The following is a 26,583-nucleotide window of genomic DNA, read 5'->3' as shown; positions in this document are numbered from 1 at the left end:
AGAAGGGGGATGACATCAGTTAATGCTGAGCCCAGTGGAGTCTAGAGGGGATAAAGCTAGGTATAAAAACAGTGGCATTTTTATGCTTTACACTAATGCCTGGAGTGTCCGGAATAAAGGTGAGGGATTGGTGGGGCAGATAGCATCAGCATGGCCAGAGATTATTGGGATCACTGAGACATGATTGACAGAAGAGGATAGAATAACAGGAAGGAATAGAAGTAGCAGGGTATAGCATTTTTTGGCAGGATAGGAAGGGAAAATGTGGTGGCAGAGTACTGCTTATATTAAGTGATGACTTACGTCCTCTAAGAGTGGAGGCTTTGGAAGGCTGTGACACTAATGGTATTGAAAGCATATGGTGTGAGGTAGAGGTGGGCAAGACAGGATATTTAGTGGGGTGTTGCTACAAACCAAGGAGCACAGAGGGTGGGGACCAGGAGATGTTTAGACAGTTGAGCTTGGCAAGTGCAAGAAGAATGATTATTATGGGAGATTTTAACTACAGCAGTATAAATTGGGAAGAGGAAGATGCATGTAGCAATAAGGGAATGGAATTTCTAGAATTCTTGAGGGACAAAGGTCTTAGGCAACATGTAATAGATAGAATAAGAGGTTCAACAGTTTTGGATTTGGTCATAGCTTCAGAAGAGTTGATAACTGAGACATCTCTCCCACCAGTTGGAGAGAGTGACCATGTGGTTTTGACTTGGAAGATGAATAAACATGCAGGAGTATCAAAGAGACAGGAAGGTATGTGCAATTATAAGGCAGGAGATTATAATAGTCTTAGATATCAACTTAGGGAAATTTCATGGAGAGAAGAATTGGAAGGCTGGAAATTATGAAGGAATATTTGTTAGCAGCAATAGTAAGCTGTATCCCACAAGTGAAGAAGAGGACACAATTTGGTGTAAAGTGGATGACAAACAATATTAACACTTTCGCTGTAAACTACGAGTATACTCGTAGTTGGTACTTGAGCCTCACACGCCAACTACAAATATACTCGTATGTTGATTACTGTGTGTTTACAAGATTACTCATACTGACTTGAAGAAGTGAAAGTGCTTGGTGTGTGGTAACAAACTATGCCTGAGGAGCGTCAGCGAACTTTTTAAACAGGAACTGCATGTGAAAAAGAGGCTATGGAAGAGATATAAGGAGACAGGTAATAAGCAGATGCATATAGAATATAAGACACAGGCCAGGTGAGTGACTAGTATGATAAGCAAGGCGAAACTGGGATATGAGAAGAGGTTGGCCCTAAGATCCAAAGAAAATCCTAGGGAATTTTTTAGCTGTGGCCAGTAGGAGAAATGATTGTGGAAGAATGACATTTTGAAATAAAAATGGGAATAGAGTGACTGATGCATAGGTCATAGTGGAATTGTTCAATGATCACTTTATTGGAGTATTTCATCCTGCAGAAGTAAATTTTAATACTAGAGGGATAGGGCAGGTTCGATTTAGAGGTGCAAAAGGAGAGTGTGTTCCAAATACTGAGTACACTGGATGCCAGTAAAGCTGTGGGACTGGATGGTATTTCACCACAAGTTTTGAGAGAATGTGCTAAAGAACTGATAGCTCCTTTGACCTGGCTTTTCAATGAAAGTCTGGCTACGGGAAAGGTGCCCAGGGAATGGAAGGAAGATAAGATAATGGCATTGCATAAGGGTGGTAGCAGACTGGAAGTGTCTAATTATAGGCCAGTTTGTGTGTCATCAGTAGTTGTTAAGATCTTTGAGAAATTAGTGAGGGACCATATACAGCATTGGGCATATGAGGGTAATGTTATCTCTTGAGAGTCAACATGGATTTGTGAAGGGGCACTCTTGTTTTAATAATATGCTAGTCTTTTATAATAAAGTTACAAGAGCAGTAGATGAGGGCATATACTGCCATTTTCTTGGATTTAGCAAAGGCATTTGACATGGTGTCACGTGATAAGCTGATATTTAAGTTGCAGCACATGGGTTTGGATGTCAGATTGGTCAGATGGATTCAGGATTGGCTGTCTGATAAGTATCAGAGGCTTGTATATTGTGGGACAGTTTCAAGGAGGCAGAAGGTTACACAGATCCCGGTATAGAGCAAGTGGGGTACCACAGGGCTCTATACTGGGATCTATATTGTTTACCCTTTATATCAATGAAATTGTCAGTGGATTGCAAGGGTATATTCAGTTGTTTGCAGATGATGTGAAGCTGGGAAGGGTTATTAGTAATAGTGCAGATGTGGTAGTCCTGCAAGAGCATGTGAATAAGCTAGACCGATGGGCAAATTAATGGGGGGGGGGGTTGGTTTAATGCAGCAAAATGTAAGGTCTTGAGGTTTGGGAAACATCGACGGGACGCTGTATACTCTTTGGGAGGAGTTATACTACAGGAAGTAGGGGAGACAAGAGATCTGGGGTTGATGATTGATAGAAACCTGAAATTCAAGAGACATATTGCAAAGGTGGTGAAGGTAACACAGAGGATTGCTGCAATAATAAGAAGGACGTTGAACTGCAGAGATAAAAGCGTTATCATTCTGTTGTATAAGACCCTTATCAGACCACACTTAGACTATTGTTCTCATATTTGGTCAGTAGGATTTGAAGGGGATAAATTAACTGTGGAAAGGGTACATCGGCAGATAACAAAGATGGTTTCAGGACTGTACCATGTTAGTTATGAGGGCCAGCTGAGGGAATGTGGACTGCAGAGTTTGGTGGATTGAAGAAAGAGAGGTGATATGATTGAGACTTTTAAACTGTTGAGAGCTGGTTACATGGTTGACACTGGGGAGTTCTTTCGCTTGGTTGAACAGCAGGAAGGAATGATGTCAAGGGGGCCATCCCTGGAAGTTACGAAAGGTAGATGTGAGCAAGAGGGTGAAGAGTGGTTTCTTTGTATGGAGGATAGTTGATCCGTGGAATGCATTGCCTGATAGAGTGGTGAGAGCCAGAACTGTCAAGGAGTTTAAGGAGTGATATGACAGACTTTGTGTTTCCTGGGAGGGACCTCCCGCGATGAGTCTTTTGACTCCATGGAGGCCTGAATAATAATAATAATAATAATAATTAAAAAATTGTTGACAGTTATGGCAGATTCTAAACCTTGAATGAAGAAGAAAAAGCAATTTGGAATCAAATGTATGACAAGAGAAATTAAAGCAGAATTGGAGATGAAAAATAGATTATGGAAGACATATAAAGAGAGAAGTAGAGAAAACAGTTGCATGAGGAATATAAAACTCAGGCTATGAAAATGACTAGTATTGTAAGGAGAGAAAAACTGCAATATGTGACGAGACTAGCATTGCAATCTAAGGAGAATCCAAAGGATTTTTCTGCTGAGTAGGATGTAGGAGGAAACGTTATTGTGGATGGATTGCCTTGCTGGACAGACTAGATGGAGACTGGACTCATGTCCAATACAGACAATATAGTTGACCTGTTTAGCGATCACTTTATTCCTAGAAGAATAAGGAGCCGTGAGGTGTTAGATGTCAATGAAGAAGATGTATTCTGAATACTAATTAATTTTTTCCATTTGATGTCCGTAGATAGACTCCGTGTGGTTACTTCTGTACCTCACATGGTTTTGACAATGATGTTTTCTGCTAAAATAAGTGGTAGGGTCGCAGATTCCCTTTCCACACAATTTTGTAGGACAATAACAAACATCCATGTCCATCTCGGGATTCGAACCCACGTCCTCTTCCCTGCACAGCAGACACGCTAACCACTTGGCCAACCAGGCCGGCAATACTAATTTCGAATACTAAATCTCGATAAATCAGGGGAACTAGATGGAATTTCACCATGTGTTTTAAGGGAATGTACTTTGAAACTGACTGTATCATTAAGTCAATAACTTGGCCATTTCATGAAAGTCTTGCTATAAAGCAAGTTCCCAGAGAGTGGAAAAGAGGGTAAGACAGTGTCATTGCATAATGGTCAGTGGTGAGCTATTGAAATTTTAACAAAGGGCTCGCATCATCGAGCAAAAAAAAAAAAAAAAAAAAAAAAAAGCCATATTTCACACAAAAACTTTTATTAATATAGCTTGTGTACAAATTCCAATCAGAAAGTATGAGAGGACAATCAACCTCTAAAGGCTATCATTTTTAAGCAAATATTTTGATCTAAACATGAAATATTTGCACACAATCAACTGTGTCAATTTATCTTATATAAGAAAAACATTTTTTAACTAGCAAAATATAATAAGAATGAAATCTTTTATAATCTTTTATTAAACATTTGATTGGCTACTGGTTTTACCATACGATTGGCTACCAGAAGGGAGAAGGATAAAGATAGTGCATGTGCATATTTTATTTTCAAACTTGGGTGCATTTGTTCTAGAGGAGTTGAAACAATCATTCCAAATAATATATATACTACTGAATAGACTAATTCTTGTTAGGTTACCGTATGAGTTTGTCACTTAACATGTTTAAAAAAAAAATTTTTTTTGAAAAAATAAAAAAGTAAATAAGAAGAACAAAGGGCTCACAAATTTTAGAAAAATTTAACAAAGGGCTTGTGCGAGCCCCACCAAATCCCTTATAGCTCACCACTGACAATGGTAGTAGAATGGAGGTATAGTTCAATACCTCCATTCTACCACCACCTTGTATCTCTTCTTAAGATTTGGAGAAATTGGTAAGAACTTGTATACAGAATTGGGCAGATGAGGGCAATATTACTTATGTAGGCCAGCATGGATTTGCACTCTTGTTTTAGTAATATGGTTGCCTTTTACAATATATTAACAGTGGATGAGGATAAGGCACACACTGTCATAATTTGGTTTTGTAAGGGCATTTGACAATATCATTTAAGTTGCAAAATATTGGTTGAATATCAGATTAGCAGATTGGATTGGTAACTTCCTTTGTGATAGATATCAGAAAGAGTTGTATGGTGGGGGGGGGAAGCAGTAACAAGAAGTTGGAAGCTTACAAGTGCAGTTTCACAGGGTTCAGTACTTTGACCTTCACTGTATACAATCTTTATATAAATGATATCATGGAACTACAGAGAGAGATATTCAGAAGCTTCCAGATGATGTGAAGCTTGCTTGAGTTATTGGTAATATTGCTCATCAAGACAATTTGAATAAGTTGACAAGCAGGGAAAATGAAAGGGGATGTCAGTTGAATGCTAGATTTAAACACCAAACAATAACTCCTGAAAAAGTGCTTTTTTCTACAATACCCATCACCTGTGAGTAAAGCTAACATGATTTTGATGTTTATAATAAGTAAACTGAACTACCTAAAAATTCACACGTATATCACAGTAATTAAATTTTTAATACTATGTATTTAATATGTAATATGTATTTACATATTATTAAAAATTTAATTACAGTGGTATACATGTGAATTTTTTGTTATGAATACTCCACAGGTTTCACTATAATAGTAATTGAACCACCATCTTTGGAAAGTGAGGAAGAGACATATCTTTTCTATTAGAAATTATAATATCATTAAGGGCATCTTATTAGCTAACATCTTATTAGCTAACGCTTCCACCACATTTAAAGAGAACTATTAGGAGATGAAAAATTTCAGTAGAAATGATGCAACCCCCCCCCCACTGTGTACCATTTAACAAAAATCAAAACTTGCTTTCTTCATTTTTTGAAAATGCCGATTTGTGGATTGTTTACTATGGTTGCACGAATGATTCATCTGAGGATTTCAACCTCAGGTTTGAAACTACTAGACCTCATGTGGTTTCCTCATGTGGGACCTTGTTAAAGTACCAAAAGAGATAGCAGGAGCAAATAATATGTACACATTTACACCTTTTGGCAATGGTTGATATCAGATCATCACCAAAGATCTATCCATTGGGAATAAACTACTAGTAGGCGTTAGAAGTTCAGATAAAATTATATACAAAGTCTTTTTCTAAATGGGGAACAGTTAAGGAATGTAAAGAGGAATGTCCAGAAGAAAGAGAATGGAAGTTAGGTAACTTCCTATTCACTATGGAAATAAAACAACACGTACCCAGTATGGTTTTTATAAAATCAGTAAGAGTTGTAGTTAATTACTCAGGAGTTCAAAGACAGTGTTTGCACTGTGGAATCTATGGAAAATATTTTGGAAAATCTGGGTGCAGATTTTCCAAAAACCAAGTGCTTCCATTGTTTAGGGATAGGGTACATATTAGGACAGTGTCCTGCACTCTACAGTAAATACAGATCAAACATACATAAAATTAGCAAACTGTCTGTATAGGATATATGTTGAAAAAGGCAGGGGAACTATTGAACCAATTTCTACATGTGATGAGAATGCAACCTTTGCTGGCAGGAAATTTCCAAAGCTAAAATATCATCAGTTTTATCTGAGACCATAACTGAGTCTCAGCAGAAAGGCCAAAAGAAAATTAAATACACACAGAAAAAGTAGAACTTATGGACTTGTAAGCTACTGCTGAAAGAGGAACCAACAACGAGGAAAGATTATATACAAAAAAAAAAAAAAAAAAAAAAACAACATCTAACACTAAAAAGTTCAGAAATACAGCAGGCATCAAAGAGGATGTCACAGAAATCTCAAAATCTGTCTACTGTCTTATTAAAAGAGTGAAAGGTTTGGAATTTATTCTTAAAGAACTGGGAAGTGAAGAATCTGTTTCCCAAAGAATATCCACATTGAAAGATCAAATAGGAGATCTGCAATTCTACCTAACAGAAGATAAAGACTCAAAAGTCCATTATACTCAAAAGTCCAGTCTATTTCAAATGGGAGGAGGAGATCACAGACCTCAATACTACTGCACTAGTTTTCCAGATTGCTTTGAAAAACATTAATAAAAAGCTGAATAATGAAGAGTGAATGTCGTACATAAACTATACAAGCAATTGCCAGTAAAAAAAATAAACTATAATCAATGTTGCCATGCTTAACATCAGAGGATTCAAGTCAGATTTAAAACAGTACTATGTCTGAAAGTTGGTGCTACTCCTTAACATTAATTTTTTCTTTATCCAAGAATTTCTCTTGCCATCAAGATGAATCCTTCTTGAAGAAATTTCCATAAACCTCATATTGGTCCTTCTGACAAAAGAGACTAAGAGGTGTTGCCTTATTAATTCATTTCCCATTTCTGGAAGTTCTATAATTTACAATGAGATGTAGAAGGATGTACCATTGTCATTGCCTGGAGATAGAAGGAGAAAAGTTTTTCCTTCATAGGTGTCTATTTCACCTAATAATCCTACAGAGCGAATAACCTTCCTCTCAGCCTTACCTGTATGGCACATCTAATATCATCATCTTCATCAACCTTTCAGACAGTGCTGACCGCATTAAAAATTTCACTGAAGCCCGCGGGCCACTAAGCTATACTGCGTTATTTAGAATTGAAAGATGCTTTCCGGATTCACAAGGAACGCTGTGCATTTGATACTTTACTTAAAATCCTATAAAAGTAAACACACTCAGCTTTAAGAGCGTAGGTAGGAGTTGGGTTCATGATAAGTAAATACAATCAATACTTGTAAAAAGATAATTTAATGAAGAAAACATTCATTTTTTACAATGTCAATGGGAAACTTGGCAATGCTTTTCATTGACCAGCTTGTCAATGTTGGCATCAATGTTGGAAGCTGGTATGCGCAGAGTATTCTTGAGATGTTAGTCCATAATCTGAGTTCTTATCTTGGACTTCACATGCTTCATTCTGGAGAACTACTCACATAAGGCGAAGATTAGGGAATGCATCCTCAGAAATGTAGCCTTCGTAAAATGTAAGCAAGGGCACATTGAATAATTTTTATCTCAAAGAAGAGTTGTTTTGGAGTTCAAGCAGCTCCGTTTGTACTGAGCCTGGCATTTCAGCAGCATTGACACTGAATGGCATTGAAAATAAATCTAAAGAAGACTGTTGCTTATGAAAATTACTAAATCTTGCCCACAAAAGCTTTGATGTGATCAAACAGAGTGTGCACCAGTTGATCTTTGAATTGTGACCAAGTATTTAGGTCATTCATATGCAACGAGATGTCGGTCACAAAGGCAAAGTCTGTCATCCACTTCGGATCGTTAAATTCTGCCATCGGATTACCCTTGGTTTGCATGAACTGCTGTATTTCACTCTTTAAGAAGTCAAAGACTCTTTTAAGAGCCTTCCCTCTGCCAACACACATCACTATAATAAATCACATTGCCGTAATCCACTTCACCCTCTTGGATCAAAAACTCTCGGAATTGACGATGATTCAATCCTCTTGCCCTAATAATGTTGACGACAGTCACAATAACTTTCATGACATTCTCAAATCCAATAGTTTTCGAGCACAAATTCTTCTGGTGGTGGATTAAACAGTGGTAATTGATGAAATCTTTTCCTTCTAGTTCCAGTTCTTTCCATAGCAGTGCAACAAACCCTTCATTCTTTCCCACCATAGCAGGGGCACCATCAGTTACCACACCCTCGAGGTTGGTTAAGCTGAGGTCGAAATACTGGAGTGTTTTCTTTGCAGCTTCAAGAATATCAGTGCCTTTCATCGTTCCCTTCATAGGCATGAGCGCTAGCAGTTCTTCTATTACAGTGAATTGTTGATCAATGCCACGGACAAAGATAGCCAGTTGTGATGTATCCTTCACATCTGTGCTCTCATCTAAAGCAAGTCAATGTGATCTAAATTCGGACCATTTTTAAAGTTCGTTCAATGTCATTGGCATGTTCTTAGACACGTTGTGCTATAGTTATCCCAGACAAACTTGCTTTTTTATCACTTCCTTAAAAAAAAAAAATCAAAAGAAGGCTTTTGATATTTTTAGCAATTTTTTCAGCTATTACGTAACTTACTTCGACTCATGCTTTGCTCTCTTCCCTCTGCCTTTTAAACTTACCCTGCTGGCATTTTAAATCAATTTGGAGATGGTTCACTTTTTCCACATGAAGCTGTCCTTGAAGGTGATTGAAATTGAATGCATGCTTTGTCTCATATTGTCAATTTATATTGTATTCTTTTAATACTGACACTGACTCACAACAAATTGAACACTGGCCTATCGTCGATTGGCACAAAAAGTACGAATTGGTCCACTTTTCATTAAAAACTCGACAAGAATCACTTGATTTACATTTTTTTACTTGTAGACGCCATAGTGATGGATGGCGAACCCAAAAAATAATTCGAATGGCTGGTAGATGGCTGAAGAAGCATGTCTGTTTAATATTTATTTTTATAGGATTTTAAAAGACGAATGTGGTCTTGATGTAGTCAGACATGGTCAGACAGTTAGGTCTGTTCAGAAACGCATCTCTGAACATCAGAACACCAAGAAATGCATCGCAGAACATCAATTTCTGCGGTCTTTTCAAACCGCAGAAATCTATTCTCTCCCAACATGGAGTTGAAAATCCAAACCATAGGATCCATTGGGAGAAGTCAAAACTTTTACACAGATCTTTATATAAATATGAACTTTTATATAAAGAAAATAGTGAAGCCCTTCTACACAGACCAAATTTAAATCGCAATGACGTTCTTACTATTCCTAAAGTATGGGAAATTGTCATACAAAATTGTGTAAAATAATCTTTATATATATATATATATATATATATATATTTTTTTTTCAGTTATATTTAATTTACTTCTATAACACGTTACTGCACGCATATTGAGATTCCATTGTAATCATGCGTCCTAACTGTATGTTATTCCTAGTATTGTTTGAACTACCATAGTGATGATGTCCCAAGATATTTGGGATGAAATATTTACGAATTAAATAGTCTACTGTGGTTAGTAGGTGTTTTTTAGTGATAAATTGTACTTAAATTTCATTGCACATAATGCATAAGTTCTAGGCAAAAATAAAATAGTGCATATTTTAATCTTTCATAGCACGAGGATTTGAGGATTGGTTAATAAATACTGGTTTTGTCATGTAATCACCTAATGCATTACTACAAAACAGTAGAGTAATTCTATCTTTTGAAACTTTGAATCCAGGAGCTGATCTTTGATTTTTTGAAATATAGGTGCATGTTTGCACTTTTTTCCAATATAACCCAGATTCATCTGCATTGAACACCTGGTCTGCACTATAAATGTTTATAAACTTTGAGAGTTTTTTGTTTAATAAGATTTCCATCCATAGGAATTTTCTTTTGAGATGCAATCTTCTATCGAAATCATTAGAGATTTCTCCATTTTTCCACTAGAATATCGCGTACACGAGCAATGCGCTTTGCACTTATCATTGATAGCAATGAACACTTTCTCTGATTTTCTGTTCATTTTGTTTGATTGTTCGAATTGTTGATTCATTTAAATTCAAAGTCCCTGCAGAAACTCCTGGTTTTTCTCCATTTTTCAACTGATCCAAGATTTTGAATATTTTTCTTTGAGAGAAATTAATTTTGTTTTCAATGTTGGTTTTTCCCTTTTGTTGCAGTTTGTAGCCATTACTATGAAAATAATTTTTTACACAAAAAAGCAAGCATTACATATTGTATGTAACTCACCAGAAAATAAAGTGCTCAGCTTGAGATGAACACGCTTATGATTTTTAATGCACTTTCCTGGCAGCAACGAGGACAATTTTCAACAATTTTCACGGTAAACAATTGAGGTACATGCATGCTAAAGGGTATTTCCCCTAATGTAAATTCGCTACTTATAATTACATGCAGGACACAAATTTAACGAAGATAAAATTTGATTTTTAAGTCGGGGAGGGGGGGGGGGGGGGACATATGAAAAGATAAAGGGTTACTACAATTTGTAGACTGTGTTTTTATTGGAACTGTGTTGTATAAGTACTGCATTCAACAAGGGTTACTACAATTTTAGACCGCGTTATATCAAACCGCGTTGTATAAGTACTGCGTTATACGAGGGTTGTTTAGAAATTTATGTACATTTATTCATACAAATACAACATTTATTTTACAAATGATATTCTATCTTTTTCAATTTAGCTACTTGAATACAAATTCTACCCTACAGTTCTTCTTTATTGAACTGGTCAATAAAGAAGAATCGTATTTTTTTATGACAATGTTATTGACCAGTTCAATAACATCGTCATAAAAGTTGGTTGTAACTTAATTTTCCCAAGCAATACGCACACTTGTAAAGGCTGGCTGAAGCTCACTGTCTAGAGCTACTTTGACTGTATATGGCCCATGTTTAAGCAACATAGTGAGATGGCGTGGAGGGAGCGGAAATGGCAATGAACACGCATGAAATCACAGTGCTGAAGTGAGGATCTGGATGCTCCCACAACCTAGCAAGGCAAGGTAGCTTGAATAGCATCGGCCTATGATACACAACGCAAAACTCAATTGTTGCCACACAAGCTTAAAATATCTTCTGTCTGCAAAAATAAAAGCCTAAATGGAATGCTTACAAATGCCTACATTTATTAACAAATAAATATTACTTCTTTCTCAATTAATGAGCTTGCACAGCAAGAATAGCAAGCATGGAGAATTCGCCACTGCATCCTAAAGATCTTGTATGTACACTATAAACAGTTCTTCTCAAATTCTCTGCAAAAGAATAGTGTCCTTAATTAAAGTTCTTACAGAATACCATTCTATCCATATGGACAGACCAATAACACCAGTAGAAATAACCACCTTCAAAAGTTTAAAAATGGAAAGGCTATGGGACTTGACAGATTGAGAACAGAAGTATACCATAGTATTTAGAAATTTATACTTCCAATTCTAGTTACAATCTCTTCAATAGCATTTTGATGTATGCAACATCCTGGAAAAGTTTGCACGGAGCTACTCTGTGATCATCCCTAAAAAAAGGAAGAAACCCATTATATGTTACCAGCTGGAAGCCTATAGCCATAACAAGTACCATTAATTAAGTTTAAGGGAGATGGTAAATCCCGTATTATTCTACAGCCGGGTACGGAACTCGAATCAAAATCCATGAGTTTCATGCCGAAAAAACTATCGGCGAGCCCAAGTGTATATAATCACTTGGATAGTACAACACCAGGGTAACTCGGAGCAAAGGTGGAGCAAGCTCTGTCACTTGGACCGGCCAATAGTTTTTTCGGCATGAAACTTTAGGATTTCGATCGGAGTTTCGTACCTGGCTGTAGAATAATATGGGATTTACTATCTCCCTTAAACTTAACTTATGTTGTGTATGGGGGGGGGGGGGCAATTTCAAGGAAGCAGAAGGTTACAAATGGGGTTCCACAGGGTTCAGTACTGGGACCTGTATTGTTCAACCTTTATATCAATGATATTGTCAATGGATTGCAAGGGCACATTCAGTTGTTTGCGGATGATGTGAAGCTGGGAAGGGTTATCAGTAATAGTACAGATGTGGCAGCCCTGCAAGAGGATTTGAATAAACTAGACAGATGGGCAAATGAATGGGGATGTCGGTTCAATGCAGCAAAATGTAAAGTCTTGAGGTTTAGGATCCATCAATGGGAGGATGCATACTCGATTGGAGGAGGTTACTAGGGACAAGACATCTGGGGTGATGATTGATACAAAACTGAAATTCAGAGAGGATATTGCAAAGGTGGTGAGGGTAACTCAGAGGATTGCTGCAATACTGAGAAAAATGCTGACCTACAGAGATAAAAGGTTATCATTCCATTGTATAAGGCCCTGATCAGACCACACTTTGACTATTGTTCTCAGATTTGGTCCCCAGAATTTGAAGGGGATAAATTGACTGTGGAAAGGGTACAGAGGCAGATAACAAAGATGTTTCAGGACTGTACAATATGAGTTATGAGGATCGATTGAGGGAATGTGGACTGCAGAGTTTGATGGATAGAAGAAGGAGAGGTGATATGATCAAGACTTTTAAACTGTTGAGAGACAGTTACTGGGTAGATATTGGAGAGTTCGTTCACTTGGTGGAATGGCAGGAAGGAGCGATGACAAGGGGCTATCCCTGGAAGTTACGAAAGGAGGCTGTGCACAAGAGGGTGAGGAGTGGTTTCTTTGCATCGAAGGTGGTTGAACCTTGGAATGCTTTGCCTGAGAGAGAGGGGTTGGAGTGGGACCGGTCAGTGGGTTCAAGGAGTGGTATGATAAACTTTGTGTTTCCTAAAAACGACCTCCCGCGATGAGTCTTTTGACTCCATGGAGGCCTGGATAATAATAATAATAATAATTATAAGAATAATTTCCCAACTATTTGTCTTACATTTGACATGTAAGGATAAGGAAGTCATTTTGCCTCTTTATAAGGCTTTGATAAGACCACGCCTGGATTATTGTGCGCAGATTTGGTCTCCTCGGTTCCAAGGGAATAAAGAAGCTGTGGAAAGGGTGCAAAGAAGGGTTTCATAGATTATATCTGGATTATGGGATTTAGATTATGTGGACAGATTCCGAGTTAACCAAAGTCTGCGGATTGCAGACTTTGGTTAACAGGAGAATGAGGGATGATATGATAGAGGTCTATAAACTTTTGAATGAGTATTATAGCATTTCAACTGATGATATTTTTTGTTATATGGAAGGCAGGGAGAGAACATGGAGGCATCCATGGAAGTTAAGGTTGTTCACAGTCAAGAAAATGGTAAGAGCTAGGTTTTTCTCCTAGACAGCAGTAAGTGAGTGGAATAATTTGCCCTTAGGGGTAGTGAGTACATCTAGTGTAAATGAATTTAAGAGAAGGTATGATAGCTAGTTTGGGTGATTTATAGCCTCCCTTGATGAGTCCTTGACTCTCTGGAGGTCTCAGATAATAATAAAGCAGAAACCTGATTCTGACAACTCCTGTTTGGTGTTTGTAACTAGCTTGTTCTTTCCAGATTTATGTTCCATCATTTTTCTTAGCTCTCTTCTCTGATATACTTGCATAAATCTTAACTGGAACACTCAGGAGGAAAATTCTTCTGTAATTCTCATGTGTAGTTTCATTTCTTTCTTTCTTTCTTTTTTTTACAAATTTGAATAAATCTTTATATGAAAGCATTTGAAAGGTTCTAGAAGAATATCCCTCCCCAAAATCACGGAAAAGGTATCTCAATGACATATTCTTAATATGAACTACCTTCGCTTTTGAATTTCCATCAGTTCCGCAATAGTCAACATCCAATAAAATTTAGCGACATCCCCTATAATATTCAGGTGTTACCAACTGTGGCACAAGTGCAGGACCTCATATTATGGACAGACTGAAAAATCTGTTAAACAGCATAATGCATATTCAGGAATGCAACACATAAATAGAAATATTTTTAAAATTATCAGATTCTTGTATATCTATATATAATGGCTGTCACTTTATTCTGGTTTATTGCCTTATGAACTTTTATTTATTTAATGGTGAAATGAACCAGCAAGGTGTACATGCCATTACACACACACACACAGACACACACACACACAGTAAAGATACCAAGCAATTTTATAAGCTAGGTTTTAATCCTTTTTCCCAAGTAAGCAAACACACAAGTAAGCCAAGTTTGTGCCTGAATATAGTTCAGGTCTGAGGCAACTCATAGTAAAGGTGGAGCAAGTCTGATCACTTTCCTTAGTATTTCCCCTAATGCGAAGCACATCCCCTTGCAGAGATGTATAATGCTATGCATTAAAGGCAAGGGCCACTACTACCCAGACCAGCTTCCCTGTTTAAGTGTGGGGGTAACCTCTCCAAAAACTTCTGAGATCCCCTGGATCACCCAATAACGAGCAAACCACAGGATCAACGTCAGAAACTCAGTGTTGTTCCCCTCAATAACAGACTCGCACTGTCACTGAGAAGAACTCTGAAAACTGGTTGGCTCTACATGGTGCAGGCTCCCCCACCACCGAGCAAAGCCACTCATTTGCTCATTTCGACCTTTATTGAGGTCTCATCACTGAGAGCCAGACCCAAAATTGCCAAGGTTGAAGTAATGCAAAGCTTATAAATTTTACCTAAACAAGTTGCCACAAGGTGCTTTGACCTTATTAAATAAAATTCTCAGGATGAGAGTAAGATGTAGAAAGTTTTTTAGCTTGGGTATATACTATGTTAAAGATGCCAAGCAATTTTATAAGCTAGATTTTAATCCTTTTTCCCAAGTAAGCAAACAGACAAGTAAGTCAAGTTTGCGCCTGAACATAGTTCAGGTCTGAGGCAACTCGTAGTAAAGGTGGAGTAAGATCTGATCACTTTCCTTAGTATTTCCCCTAATGCAAAGCACATCCCCTTGGGGAAATGTATGATGCTATGCATTAAAGGCAAGGGCTACTACCCAGACTGGTTTTGACCTTTATTGAGGTCTTGTCAGTGGGAGCCAGACCCAAAAAGGATTAAAACCTAGCTTATAAAATTGCTTAGTATCTTTAACATATTATGTACCCAAGGTAAAAAAACTTTCTACATCTGACTCTCATCCTGAGAATTTTATTTAATGAGGTCAAAGCACCTTGTGGCAACTTGTTTAGGTAAAATTTATAAGCTTACTTCAACCTTGGCATTTTTGGGTCTGCCTCCCACTGACAAGACCTCAATAAAGGTCAAAATCGGTCTTTGTAGTGGCCCTTGCCTTTAATGCATAGCATCATACATCTTCGCAAGGCGAAATACTAAGGAAAGTGATCAGTGCTTACTCCATCTTTACTACGAGTTGCCTCAGACCTGAACTATGTTCAGGCTCAAACTTGACTTACTTATCTGTTTGCTTACTTGGGAAAAAGGATTAAAAAAACCTAGCTTATAAAATTGCTTGGTATCTTTAACATAGTATATACCGAAGGTAAAAAACTTTCTACACACACAGTAAGTTTTAGACTCCCACAGATTTGTAGATATGTGGTTGAGTACTTCGAATTATGACTAGCAATGCCATCTACGAACCCTTCTTTGTGAACATAATAGCTAAAATATAAAGTCATCAGCATAGGTAAGATATTAAAATAGAGAATTTTATAATTCATTAATATTTTATAATGAAATATAAAAAGAAGCTTACAAAAGTTTCTACAATTTTCCAGAGAGCTTAACATAATATAACTTTCAGCATTGGTTTGAACTATTTAAAAGGCAGAGACTTTTCCATTTTAATATTTTAGATGACTTTCCTAAAACTGATACACAACTGATAATGTCATTGCCATTTTGCTTGTTTCTGCCTTGTGCAAGTTGTGTCTTGTTAATGAACCTAGGTAAGTACTTGTAAACAAAACATTAACTCTAAATATGCCTGTGAATCACATTTAAAAGTGATGAGAATTAATACATGTATTCTCAATGATAAGAAGAGATGTATTATAAATATGGAAACTAAAAGTAGAAATTATTAAAGACACGAAAAAGATAATAACTTGGTAAACATCGTGTGTGCATACAAAATTATTGACTTGACTGTTTGAACCATTATAAAAGATAAAGTTCGCATTTTGCAGCACACGGAAAGTTCAGTAAGTGCAATCCACAATCACATTCATGAAAAGAGACATTAATAGAAGAAATGGAAAAGTTTATTGGCAATATTGATTGAAGATATGCAACAACAAATGCTAATATATCTTTTTCTTATATACAAGCTAAAACTCAAGATGCTATTTCATGTTATTATTATTATCATCATCCCAAGACCCCCGTGGTGTCAAAGACTCATCAAGGAAGGTCCTATACAGCTCATCATCTATATGAACTGTATAGGACCAGAATGATGGAATCAGAATCTTCTTAATTGTACAAGTCAATGTCTCATCCACATCATTGACAGAATCCATTGTGTTGTCCTCACAATTTTGTCAATGTGTCTTCTAAATTTTAGATCTTTATCCAAGACTTAAATAAATTCAAATTCTCTGCCAACACCACACTCTCAGGCAGTGCATTCCAATCATTCACTACTCTCCATGCAAGAAACCTGCTTCACACTCCTTTGCTTATATCCTCCTTATACAGTTTCCAGGAATAAGTGCTTCTTTTTCTTCCCCATCTCCCACTTTATGAAACACCTCTTCAACATTAATTTGATAACAACCCCCTTACCAACTACATATCACCTCTCTTCCTCCTATCCAACAGACTCTGTAAATTGCATCCTCTCAAACTTCCTTCATACCCAACATTCCAGAGATGAGAAACTACCTTAGTCAATTGCCTCTGGACTCTTTCCAATATCTCTTTATCCTTTTTGAAACCAGGTGACCTAAACTGTGCACAGTAATCTATATGTGGCCGAATGAAACAATGGAACCAGAATCTTCTTAATTCTACAAGTCAATGTCTCATCCACATCATTGCCAGAATCCATTGTGTTGTCCTCACAATTTTGGCAATGTGTCTTCTAAATTTTAGATCTTTATCCACCATCACCCCAAGATCTCTTATTTCCTCCACTTTCAACAATATATCCCCACCAAGCATAAACTCTACATCCCATCTTTGTTTTCAAATTTTAAAGCCTTAAAGTTCGCAACATTGAACTGGCATCCCCACTCTTGTTTTCATTCACTCAATCAATTCAAGTCCTCTTGCATAAGTTCACATCTTCTCTACTCATAGTTCTTCACAACTTTACGTCATCTACAAACAACCGAATATCCCCATTCTAATCTTTCCCAAAATCATTAGCATACAGGCTAAACAGCAATGGCCCGAAGACAGAACCCTGATGCACATCACTAGAGACTTTCCTCTTCTAGAATATTGCTCCCCCACACACAACTTGCTGATATCTATCACATAGCACATCTCCAATCTAATGCAATAATCTGATATCCCGACCTCATCTGCTCTACTTTGACTATCAACTTATCATGTGCTAATCTATCAAAAGCCTTTGCAAAATCTGAGTATACTACTGCTTATTCACCTCTCTTGTACAATGCAACTGTCGCCTTATTGTAATAAGTAAGTGGATTAATTAAACATGAACTCCTTCTAGCAAATCTGTGCTGTTCATCAAAGATAATACCACTGTTGTCAACCCAGTTCTGGATCCTGGTTCTCACTAACTTCTTCATCACTTCTACCACATCATCTGACATCTGACACACACTGATTGATCTATAATTTGATGCCTGAGTTCTGTCACTTTCCTTATGAAGTGGTACAATCTTGCCTTCCTTCCACTCCTTTGGAACTTGACCCAATGTAAGACTCATATTAAACAAATATTCCAATGCAGATGTGAACTTCCTAGCACATTCTCTCAATATCTTTGGTGATATATCATTCAAATCCCACAGCTATATGAAGTTTACAAAATTCCACATATCAGTCTCTCCTCCTCATCATAATTCACTCCTCTCAAACTCTCCACAATTTAAATATCTTTATGAACTGCTCATTTAATATGTCTACGATATCCTCCATGGCAGTCATCTTTATGCCATTTTCTCCAGTCGTAATCCTACCATAATCATTTTTTCTGTTTGCTACATATGATATAAACTATTTATGACAAGGATGCTGCAGAAATAGACTGTACATACAGTATTACATATTCATAGTCATATGTAATACTGTTTGTGTTAGTTTCCTTATATGTTTTTATATTTATGTACTCAGTAATACCCGAAATAAACTTTAATTTTCTCAAAGTTTTCTTTTCACAAACACAACCTTTTATAGCCTTAATTATTTTTTGAACTGAATGTATATGTCACCAATTGTATATCTGGTTTAATCCTTTATCCAAGTGTAAGCAAACAAACTTTGCACCTGAAGTATTTTCAGGACTGGGGTAACTCGTGGCAAAGATGGTATAAGTTCTCATCACTTGCCTTAGTATCCCATAATGCAAAGCACATCTCCTTGCAGACATGTATAATGCTACTATACATTAAGGGAAGGGTCACTACCCAGACCGGTTTCGACCTTTATTGAGGTGCTGTTTAAGTAAAGACCTCTCTAAAAATTAGGCGGTTACTCTCAGCTACGTTAATTTCTACTTTTCTAATGCCTGGATAATCATTCCTAGTATGCCATTTACATGAGAAGACAGAATTGTAGTATTTCCAATTTCGATAATTGGCAAAATATCCTGCCGCTTGTACTCTTCTGACTTGGCAACTGCCCCAGTGCTTAAGTGTTTCTATGCCACTGTAGTTGCGACACACCTTCTCAATGTTTTACAGTAAACAATTTCCTACAAGGTATAGCTTACCATTTCATATACCTATGTTATTGTAGTTAATTGGTCTGAAGAGGCTGATGCAAATTATTGAGTCCTTAGCAGAAATTACTATGAGGGGATAATTTTCTATTGTTTACTTCCTTGTAGTATGATAAATGCCATATCATTTATTACTGTTAATGTGAATTACATGCTTCTATCCCATAGTAAAGTTCCTTTAAGTAACTCACAGTGATTTTTTTTTTTTTTGTTATTGTTGTTTTTTGTTTTCTAGCTTGTTTCACAATTTAAAGGCGAAGCTAGTTCAACTTTTAATGCTGCTACAATGATTGCCTTCTTTGGTCGAATTCCCGAAGAGCATAAACTTTTTGAGATTGCAGCTGAGCGACGTGGTTTCATAGACAAATCATTTTTTGCCACACTTCTTCCTGTGTTATATATTTTAAAAGTAAGTATGTATATATATATATATATATCATGAAATGAACAGAATTCTGTATTAATTTGGTTACATTCTTTTTGTTATTTACTGTACAATGAGAACATTTTTTTTTAAAAAACAAAATGTAGTTTTATACATAAAGTTTAACAAGCTGATTTTCTTTATTCCATTCATGGGATCACTAAGTATAAGATTATCTGGAAACTCTCCTTAAAAAAAAAAGACATACTTTTTTTTCATGTTATTACATATATGGCATCTTCCTCACTTTCTTTTCAGTAAGAAAGGGAATAGAGTCATTATTAGCCATAATGACTTTCCCAAACATTCATGCCACATCAGGATTTATTCACACAGTTCCTAGTAAAGAAGAAATGCTCTCCACTCAGTCATCCCTTAGAGAAAAAAATAATAGTGAAATTTAATAAATATATCCATTTTACTGTTTATTCAATATTTACTCTTGGGAATAAATTATTATTATTATTATTATGCGTGACACCTCCGAGGAGTCTGAAGACTCATCGCGGGAGGATACCTATTGTACAACTCTCCGTCTCCACCACCACACTGAACCTCTACTACCAATCATCTTCATCAGCAGCATCTACTGCCCACCACCACAGCTAGTATTTTTTGTCTGTAAATTGCACGTGTTGGGTCGATTTTTCTGTATGTGGAATGAAAAACACGAGTTTCCGGGAGAAAAAATCCTGTAACCTCCATATGTGATCGGCTAACTCACCTTCAATTGAAATAGTCCATATAAAGATTCCTCCCATCATGACAAGACTAGAGCTTAGGCCTTTTCCAATTGAAGGGCACAACGTACCGTCGTTTTTCCAATTGCGCTACGGAGCCTCTAAATTATCATGAACATTTAAATTAAATTTGATATGTTATCTGCTGATTTAATAACTCCCAGATACAGTTTATATTATTAATATTATTATTATAATAATTATTTTTAAGAACTCCACTGAGCCACAAGACTCATTGTAGGAGGCCCATGTTAGACAACACAGTTTATCATGCTTTCACCCTATTGGACAATGCATTCCATGGTCCAGCTATTCTTCATGCAAAAAGAAACAAAAAATAAATCTTCTCATCCTTTTACCCATGCTTCCATTTGCAGCGTCCATGGCTCCTTGTTGTACCATATGGAAGTTTTTCCCATTATTAATCCTATAACTATCTCTCAATGGTTTAAATGTCTTAATCATATCTCCTTTTCATCTTTAACCTATCACACTCTACAATCTACATATCCTAAGTCTATCCTCAAAACTAACATTGTACAGCCCTGATATCATTTTTGTTATGCATCTTGCATCCTCTACAAATCTGAGTGACCAGATCTGAACTCAGTAATCCAGATGAGGTCAGATCAGGACTTTATACGATGGTGTCCTCCCTTCTATTCCTGCTGGTCAGTGTCCTTCTGAGTATTGCAGCTTCACCATTTTTTCAATACTTCCTCTTCAAATTTTATAATCCAGTCATCATACAAAGATCTATTGCCTCCTACATTTCCTCTAGTTAGGATGCAGCCTTCCATCAGTGGATTCCAAATTTCAAAACCTTACATTAGTTGCATTAAAATTACATTCCCAATTCCTTTGCACATCTGTCCAGCTTACTCAAATTCTTCTGAATGGCTAATAGATTAGCACTGTTACTAATAACAGTGCTTCACATTATCTGCAAACAAATAAATATCCCTCCTGCAGTATACTAACAATATCATTGACATAAAGATCCCAGTACTCAGTCTTTTGGTATCTTGTGACTTATGGTACAGCTCCGTCATACACAACTTTCTGGTATCTGTTAGACAGCCAGTCTCCAATCCACCTAACTTGATATCTAAATTTATATGCTGTAACTTAAATATCATCTTACTTTGTGGTACTATCAAATGCCTTTGTGGGAAAAAAAAGCAATAAATGCTTTCCTCACATCAACTCTTTTGTTACTTTATTACAAAAGGCAATCAAATACTGAAACAAGAATGCCCTTTAATAAATTCATGACGATCCTTACAGATAACCTTATCCCATCTGCTCAGTGCTGTACACAATCTCATTCCTTTAAAATCTTAACATCTATAGAAGAAATACAAACTAGCCTATAGTTTTTGGAAGTTTTTCCACTTGATTATACTATAAATTAAAGATGCCAAGAAATTATATTCTTGGTTTAATCCTTTATCCAAGTCTAAGCAAACAAAGTTTGCTCCTGAAGTATTTTCGGGACTGGGCAACTAGTTGGACCAACATCTCTTCGTACTTCTGAAAACCAGGTGACCAAATCTGGGCACAATAGTTCATGTGTGGCCTAATCAAAGTCTTATACAATGGAACAAGAATCTCCCTACTTCTATAAGTCAGTGTCCTCTGCATCATTCCCAGAAGTCTTTGTGTTGTCTTTACAATTTTGGCAATGTGTCCCCTAAATTTCAGATCCTTATCTGCTATCACCCCAAGATCTCTTATTTCCTCCATCTCCGACAATATCCTCACCAAGCATAAATTCTTCATCCCATCTTTGTTTCCCAAATTTTAAAACCTTACATTTTGCAACATTGAACCAACATTCCCTTTCCTGTGCCCAATCACTCAATTTATTCAAGTCTTCTTGCAAGGCCACAACATCTTCACTACTCTTTATGGTTCGTCCCAACTTTGCATCATCTGCAAACAACTGAATATCTCCATCCAAATCTTTACCTATATCATTAATATTCAAGTTAAACAGTAATGGCCCTGAAACAGACCCCTGAGGCACACCACTAGTGACTTTCCTTTTCCTGGATATCGCTCCCCCATGCACAACTTGTTGATACCTATCAGATAGCCAGTCTCCAATCCAACACTAATCTAATATCCAACCCCATTTGCTCTAGTTTGACTATCAACTTACATGCAGTAATCTATCAAAAGCCTTTGCAAAATCTAAGTATATATTACTGTGTATCCTTCTCCTCTGTCCAAGGAAGCAATTACCTTTTTATTATTATTATTATTATTACTATGTGACACCTCCAGGGAGTCCAAGGAGTCATCATGGGAGGGCACACTACTCCACAATACATCTCATCCTACCCACTACTACTTAATTCTCCAACTATGATGCTACTACTACTACCATCAACGCTATCTATCGCCCATCATCACCACCACCAACAACAATATTTTTTGTCTGTAAATTGTGTGTGTTCTGGAGGCCGATTTTTCTGTACATGGGATGAAAAACCTGAGTTTCCTGGATAAAAAACCCTGCTATCACTGTATGAGATTGGCTAACTCACCTTCAACTGAAAAAAGCCCACATAAGGATTCACCTCATCACGACAAGAATCGAACCCAGGTCTTTTCCAATCGAAGGGTGCAGTGTTCTGCTATTCTTCCAATTGCACTACGGCAGTGTATACCTTGTTGTAATAAGTAAGTATATTACTAACACATGACCTCCCTTTAGCAAATCCATGCTGTCTGTCAAAGATAATTATTATTATTACATCACACCTCCAGGTAGTTCAAAGACTCATCGAGGGAGGGCATCCACTCTACAACTCTTCATGTCACTACTCCACCAACCTTCATCACCTAACACCAATGCCATCTACCGCCAACTACCACCACTAGTACTTTCATAGACAATCACAAACATCCATGCCCATGGCAGGATTCAAACCCACAGCCTTTTGGTTGGAGAGCAGACACGCTAACCACTCGGCCAACCAGGCCGGCTGTAATACCTAAATAATACCATTGTTGACAACCCAATTCTGGATCCTAGTTCTCACATGCTTCTCCAACAACTTAACCACAACACCTGACACACAGATAGGCCTATAGTTTGATGCTTGAGTTCTATCACCTCCTTTGTGAAGTGGCACAATCTTGCCGTCCTTCTACTCCTTAGAAACTTGACCCAGTGCAAGACTTATATTAAAAAAAATGTCTTCTGTTATTATTATTAAAAAAAAAAATCTTCTCATCCTTTTACCCATGCTTCCATTTGCAGCATCCAGTATGGCTCCTTGTTGTACCATAAGGAAGTTCTTCCCATTATTAATCCTATAACTATCTCTCAATGGTTTAAATGTCTTAATCATATCTCATTTTCATCTTTAACCTATCACCCTCTACAATCTACATATCTAAGTCTATCCTCAAAACTAACATTGTACAGCCCTGATATCATTTTTGTTATGCATCTTGCATCCTCTGCAAATCTAAGTTACCAGATCTGAACTCAGTAATCCAGATGAGGTCAGATCAGGACTTTATACGATGGTGCCCTCCCTTCTATTCCTGCTGGTCAGTGTCCTTCTGAGTATTGCAAGACTTGTATTAAAAAAATGTCTTCTGTTATTATTATTAAAAAAAAATCCTCATCCTTTTACCCATGCTTCCATTTGCAGCATCCAGTATGGCTCCTTGTTGTACCATATGGCATTTCTTCTCATTATTAATCCTATAACTATCTCTCAATGGTTTAAATGTCTTAATCATATCTCCTTTTCATCTTTAACCTATCACACTCTACAATCTACATATCCTAAGTCTATCCTCAAAACTAACATTGTACAGCCCTGATATCATTTTTGTTATGCATCTTGCATCCTGATAATATATCACCATGCAGAATACATGGTGATATATTATCGAGTCCCACAGCCTTGTTAACATCTAGTTTGCTCAACTCCATATACACCTCCTGCTCACTTACAGTCAGTCTCTCCTTCCCATCATCAATTGCTGTCAATCTCTCCAGGAAGTCACATTCACAAGATTGAAAGATCTTTATGAACTGCTCATTAAGTATCTCCATCACATCTTCCGCAACATCTGTCTTTATACCATTTTCTCCAATCAATGTCATCTTTCCATAATCATTCTTTCTTTTGCTGACTACATATTGAAAGAACTCCTTAGGATTCTTTTTTGCTTCATTAGCTAACTGCTGTTCATACCTCACTTTTGCTCTCTCCTTACCAACCAAGTCACCTGCCTTGCCTGGTCTTTGTAATCCTCATGGAATTGGTTATTTCTACTTCTCTTATGCCGCCTCCATAATGCCCTTTTTCTCTGTATCGCATGCTTAATCTCTTTATTCATCCATTTCACACCTACCTAAATTTATGGAATTAAGAGTCTCTGCCTATTCAAACATTGTTGAAAACAGGGAAAATGGTTCATAGAAGAGGATGTCCTGACAGGATTATAAGTAGAAGAGTATAGTTTATTTTAGCAGAATAGAAAGAGTAAATGTGTGATGGTGCAGTGATACCTATAATAAGTGAGAATTTGAAAGAAAATAACACTAATAGTATTCAGAGCATATTGTGTCAGGTGGAGTGGTAGGATAAAAAGCACAAAGGGTAAAAAGCAGGAGACTTTAGGCAGTTTAGTTTAGCAAGTGTAAAATGAGTAATCATTATGGGAGATTTTAACTACAGCAGTATAGGAAGAGGAAATAGCATATTGCAGAATTTCTGGAATTCTTGAGGAACAAATGTCTTAAGAAACATGTAGTAGAGAGAATGCATGGTTCAAGAGGTGTGGATTTGGTCCTAATATCAGAAGATCTGATTGTAACTGAGATGTATTCCTTGATCCCAGCTGGAGAGAGAGAGAGAGAGAGAGAGAGAGAGTAACCATGCATTTTTAACATGGAACATGAATAAACATGCAGAGAACATCAACCAGGAGCAGTAGATGAAAAAGTAGTTATAGAAAAAGTGTGAAGAGAGAAGTGGAGATAAAGTTGCATGAGGAATATAAGACTCAGACCAGAAAAGTGACTAGTATAGTAAGATAAATAAAACTGAAATACAAGACTGGAATACAATACAAGAAATTAGCACTTCTATCTTTAAAAAAATCCTATGGATTTCTTTCAATAGGTGGCCAGTAGGAGGAGAAATGATTGTGAAAGAAAAAGAATGACAGTTAGATGAAAATAAGGATTAAGTGACTAATGCAAATGACTTAGCCGAGTTGTTTAATGATTATTTTATGGGCATATTCCATACTGAAAAGGTAGGTATTATTACTAGAGGGATTGGAGGGGGGGGGAGTTCACGGTTTAGAAGTGTGTAAGAAGAATATGTTTCAAATACTGATGGGATTGGATAAGATTTCTCCATGTATTTTAAGAAAATGTGCAAAGGAACTGACAGCCCCACCAACCTGGGTTTTCAATGAAAGTTTGGTTATGGGAAAGGTGCCCAAAGAGGATAAGATAGTGCATTGGCATAAGGATAGTGGTAGAATGAAGTCTGTCAAAGTATAGACCAATTTGTATTGCTTAAAGTTGTTAAAATATTTGAGAAATTAGGCTGAGATCATATAAGTTTAGCAGATGAGAGTAATGTTATCTGTGAGTCAGAATGGATTTGTTAAGGGGCAATAGTCTTTTATAATAAAATAACAAGAGCAATTGATGAGGGAATGGCATGGCATATGTGCTTTTTTTTTTTTTTTTTTTTTGACTTTTCAAAGGCTTTTGACAGAGTGCCCCATGATAAGGTGATATTTAAGTCATGGCATGTGGGTTTAAATATGAAGTTAGTAAATTTCACTGCTGTCTGATAGATATCAGAGCAATGTGTGTATGAGGGACTAATATTAAGGGAAAGATTACAAGTGGGGTTCCACAGGGCTCAATATTTGGACTGCTGAATTTTACCCTTCATATTATAACATTGTCAGTGAAATGCAGGCAGATATTAACTAAAAATTCACATGTATGCCACAGTAATTAAATTTTAATGATATGTAGATATTTCATCCTAAGTATCTTAAGACATCATCAGTACAGTTATTACAAACAATACTAGGAATTACATTCAAAGAAAGAGTTAGTGCACATGCTTACTTTGGAATCCCTTTATGCGTACAGTAGCCTGTTTGAGGACTAAAAATATTTGGCTATAAATTAAAATTAAATTAAAATATATCTGATAAATTTATTTTATACAATTGAGGATAATAATTTCCCAGATCTTTGGGATAGTGAGACAGTCAGTACAGTTAAGATTAGGTCTGTTACATAAGGTTTCAACACTT

At 36.7% G+C, this 26,583-nt stretch overlaps 1 protein-coding gene across 7 annotated transcripts in view; it reads left to right on the top strand.

Moving 5' to 3' along the window:
- Nucleotides 1-26,583, top strand: part of LOC150100549 (uncharacterized) — an 844,187-nt gene that overhangs the window by 474,883 nt on the left and 342,721 nt on the right. For all 7 annotated transcript variants that reach the window (XR_016549159.1, XM_090401348.1, XM_090401347.1 and 4 more), the window contains one exon: nucleotides 19,334-19,507. Coding sequence is in view for 6 of the 7 variants with exons in the window: in XM_090401348.1 (XP_090257474.1) it covers nucleotides 19,334-19,507 (174 nt within the window). In the remaining variant the exon portion in view is untranslated. The remainder of the gene's footprint in view (nucleotides 1-19,333; nucleotides 19,508-26,583) is intronic.

Source organism: Typopeltis vanoorti, chromosome 12 (genome assembly GCF_054136105.1).
Source record: "Typopeltis vanoorti isolate ZY-2024b chromosome 12, IOZ_Tvanoo_1.0, whole genome shotgun sequence".
NCBI lineage: Eukaryota > Metazoa > Arthropoda > Arachnida > Uropygi > Thelyphonidae > Typopeltis > Typopeltis vanoorti.
The sequence above is the reverse complement of the archived record's forward strand: the minus strand, read 5'-3'. Positions and strand labels throughout refer to the sequence as shown.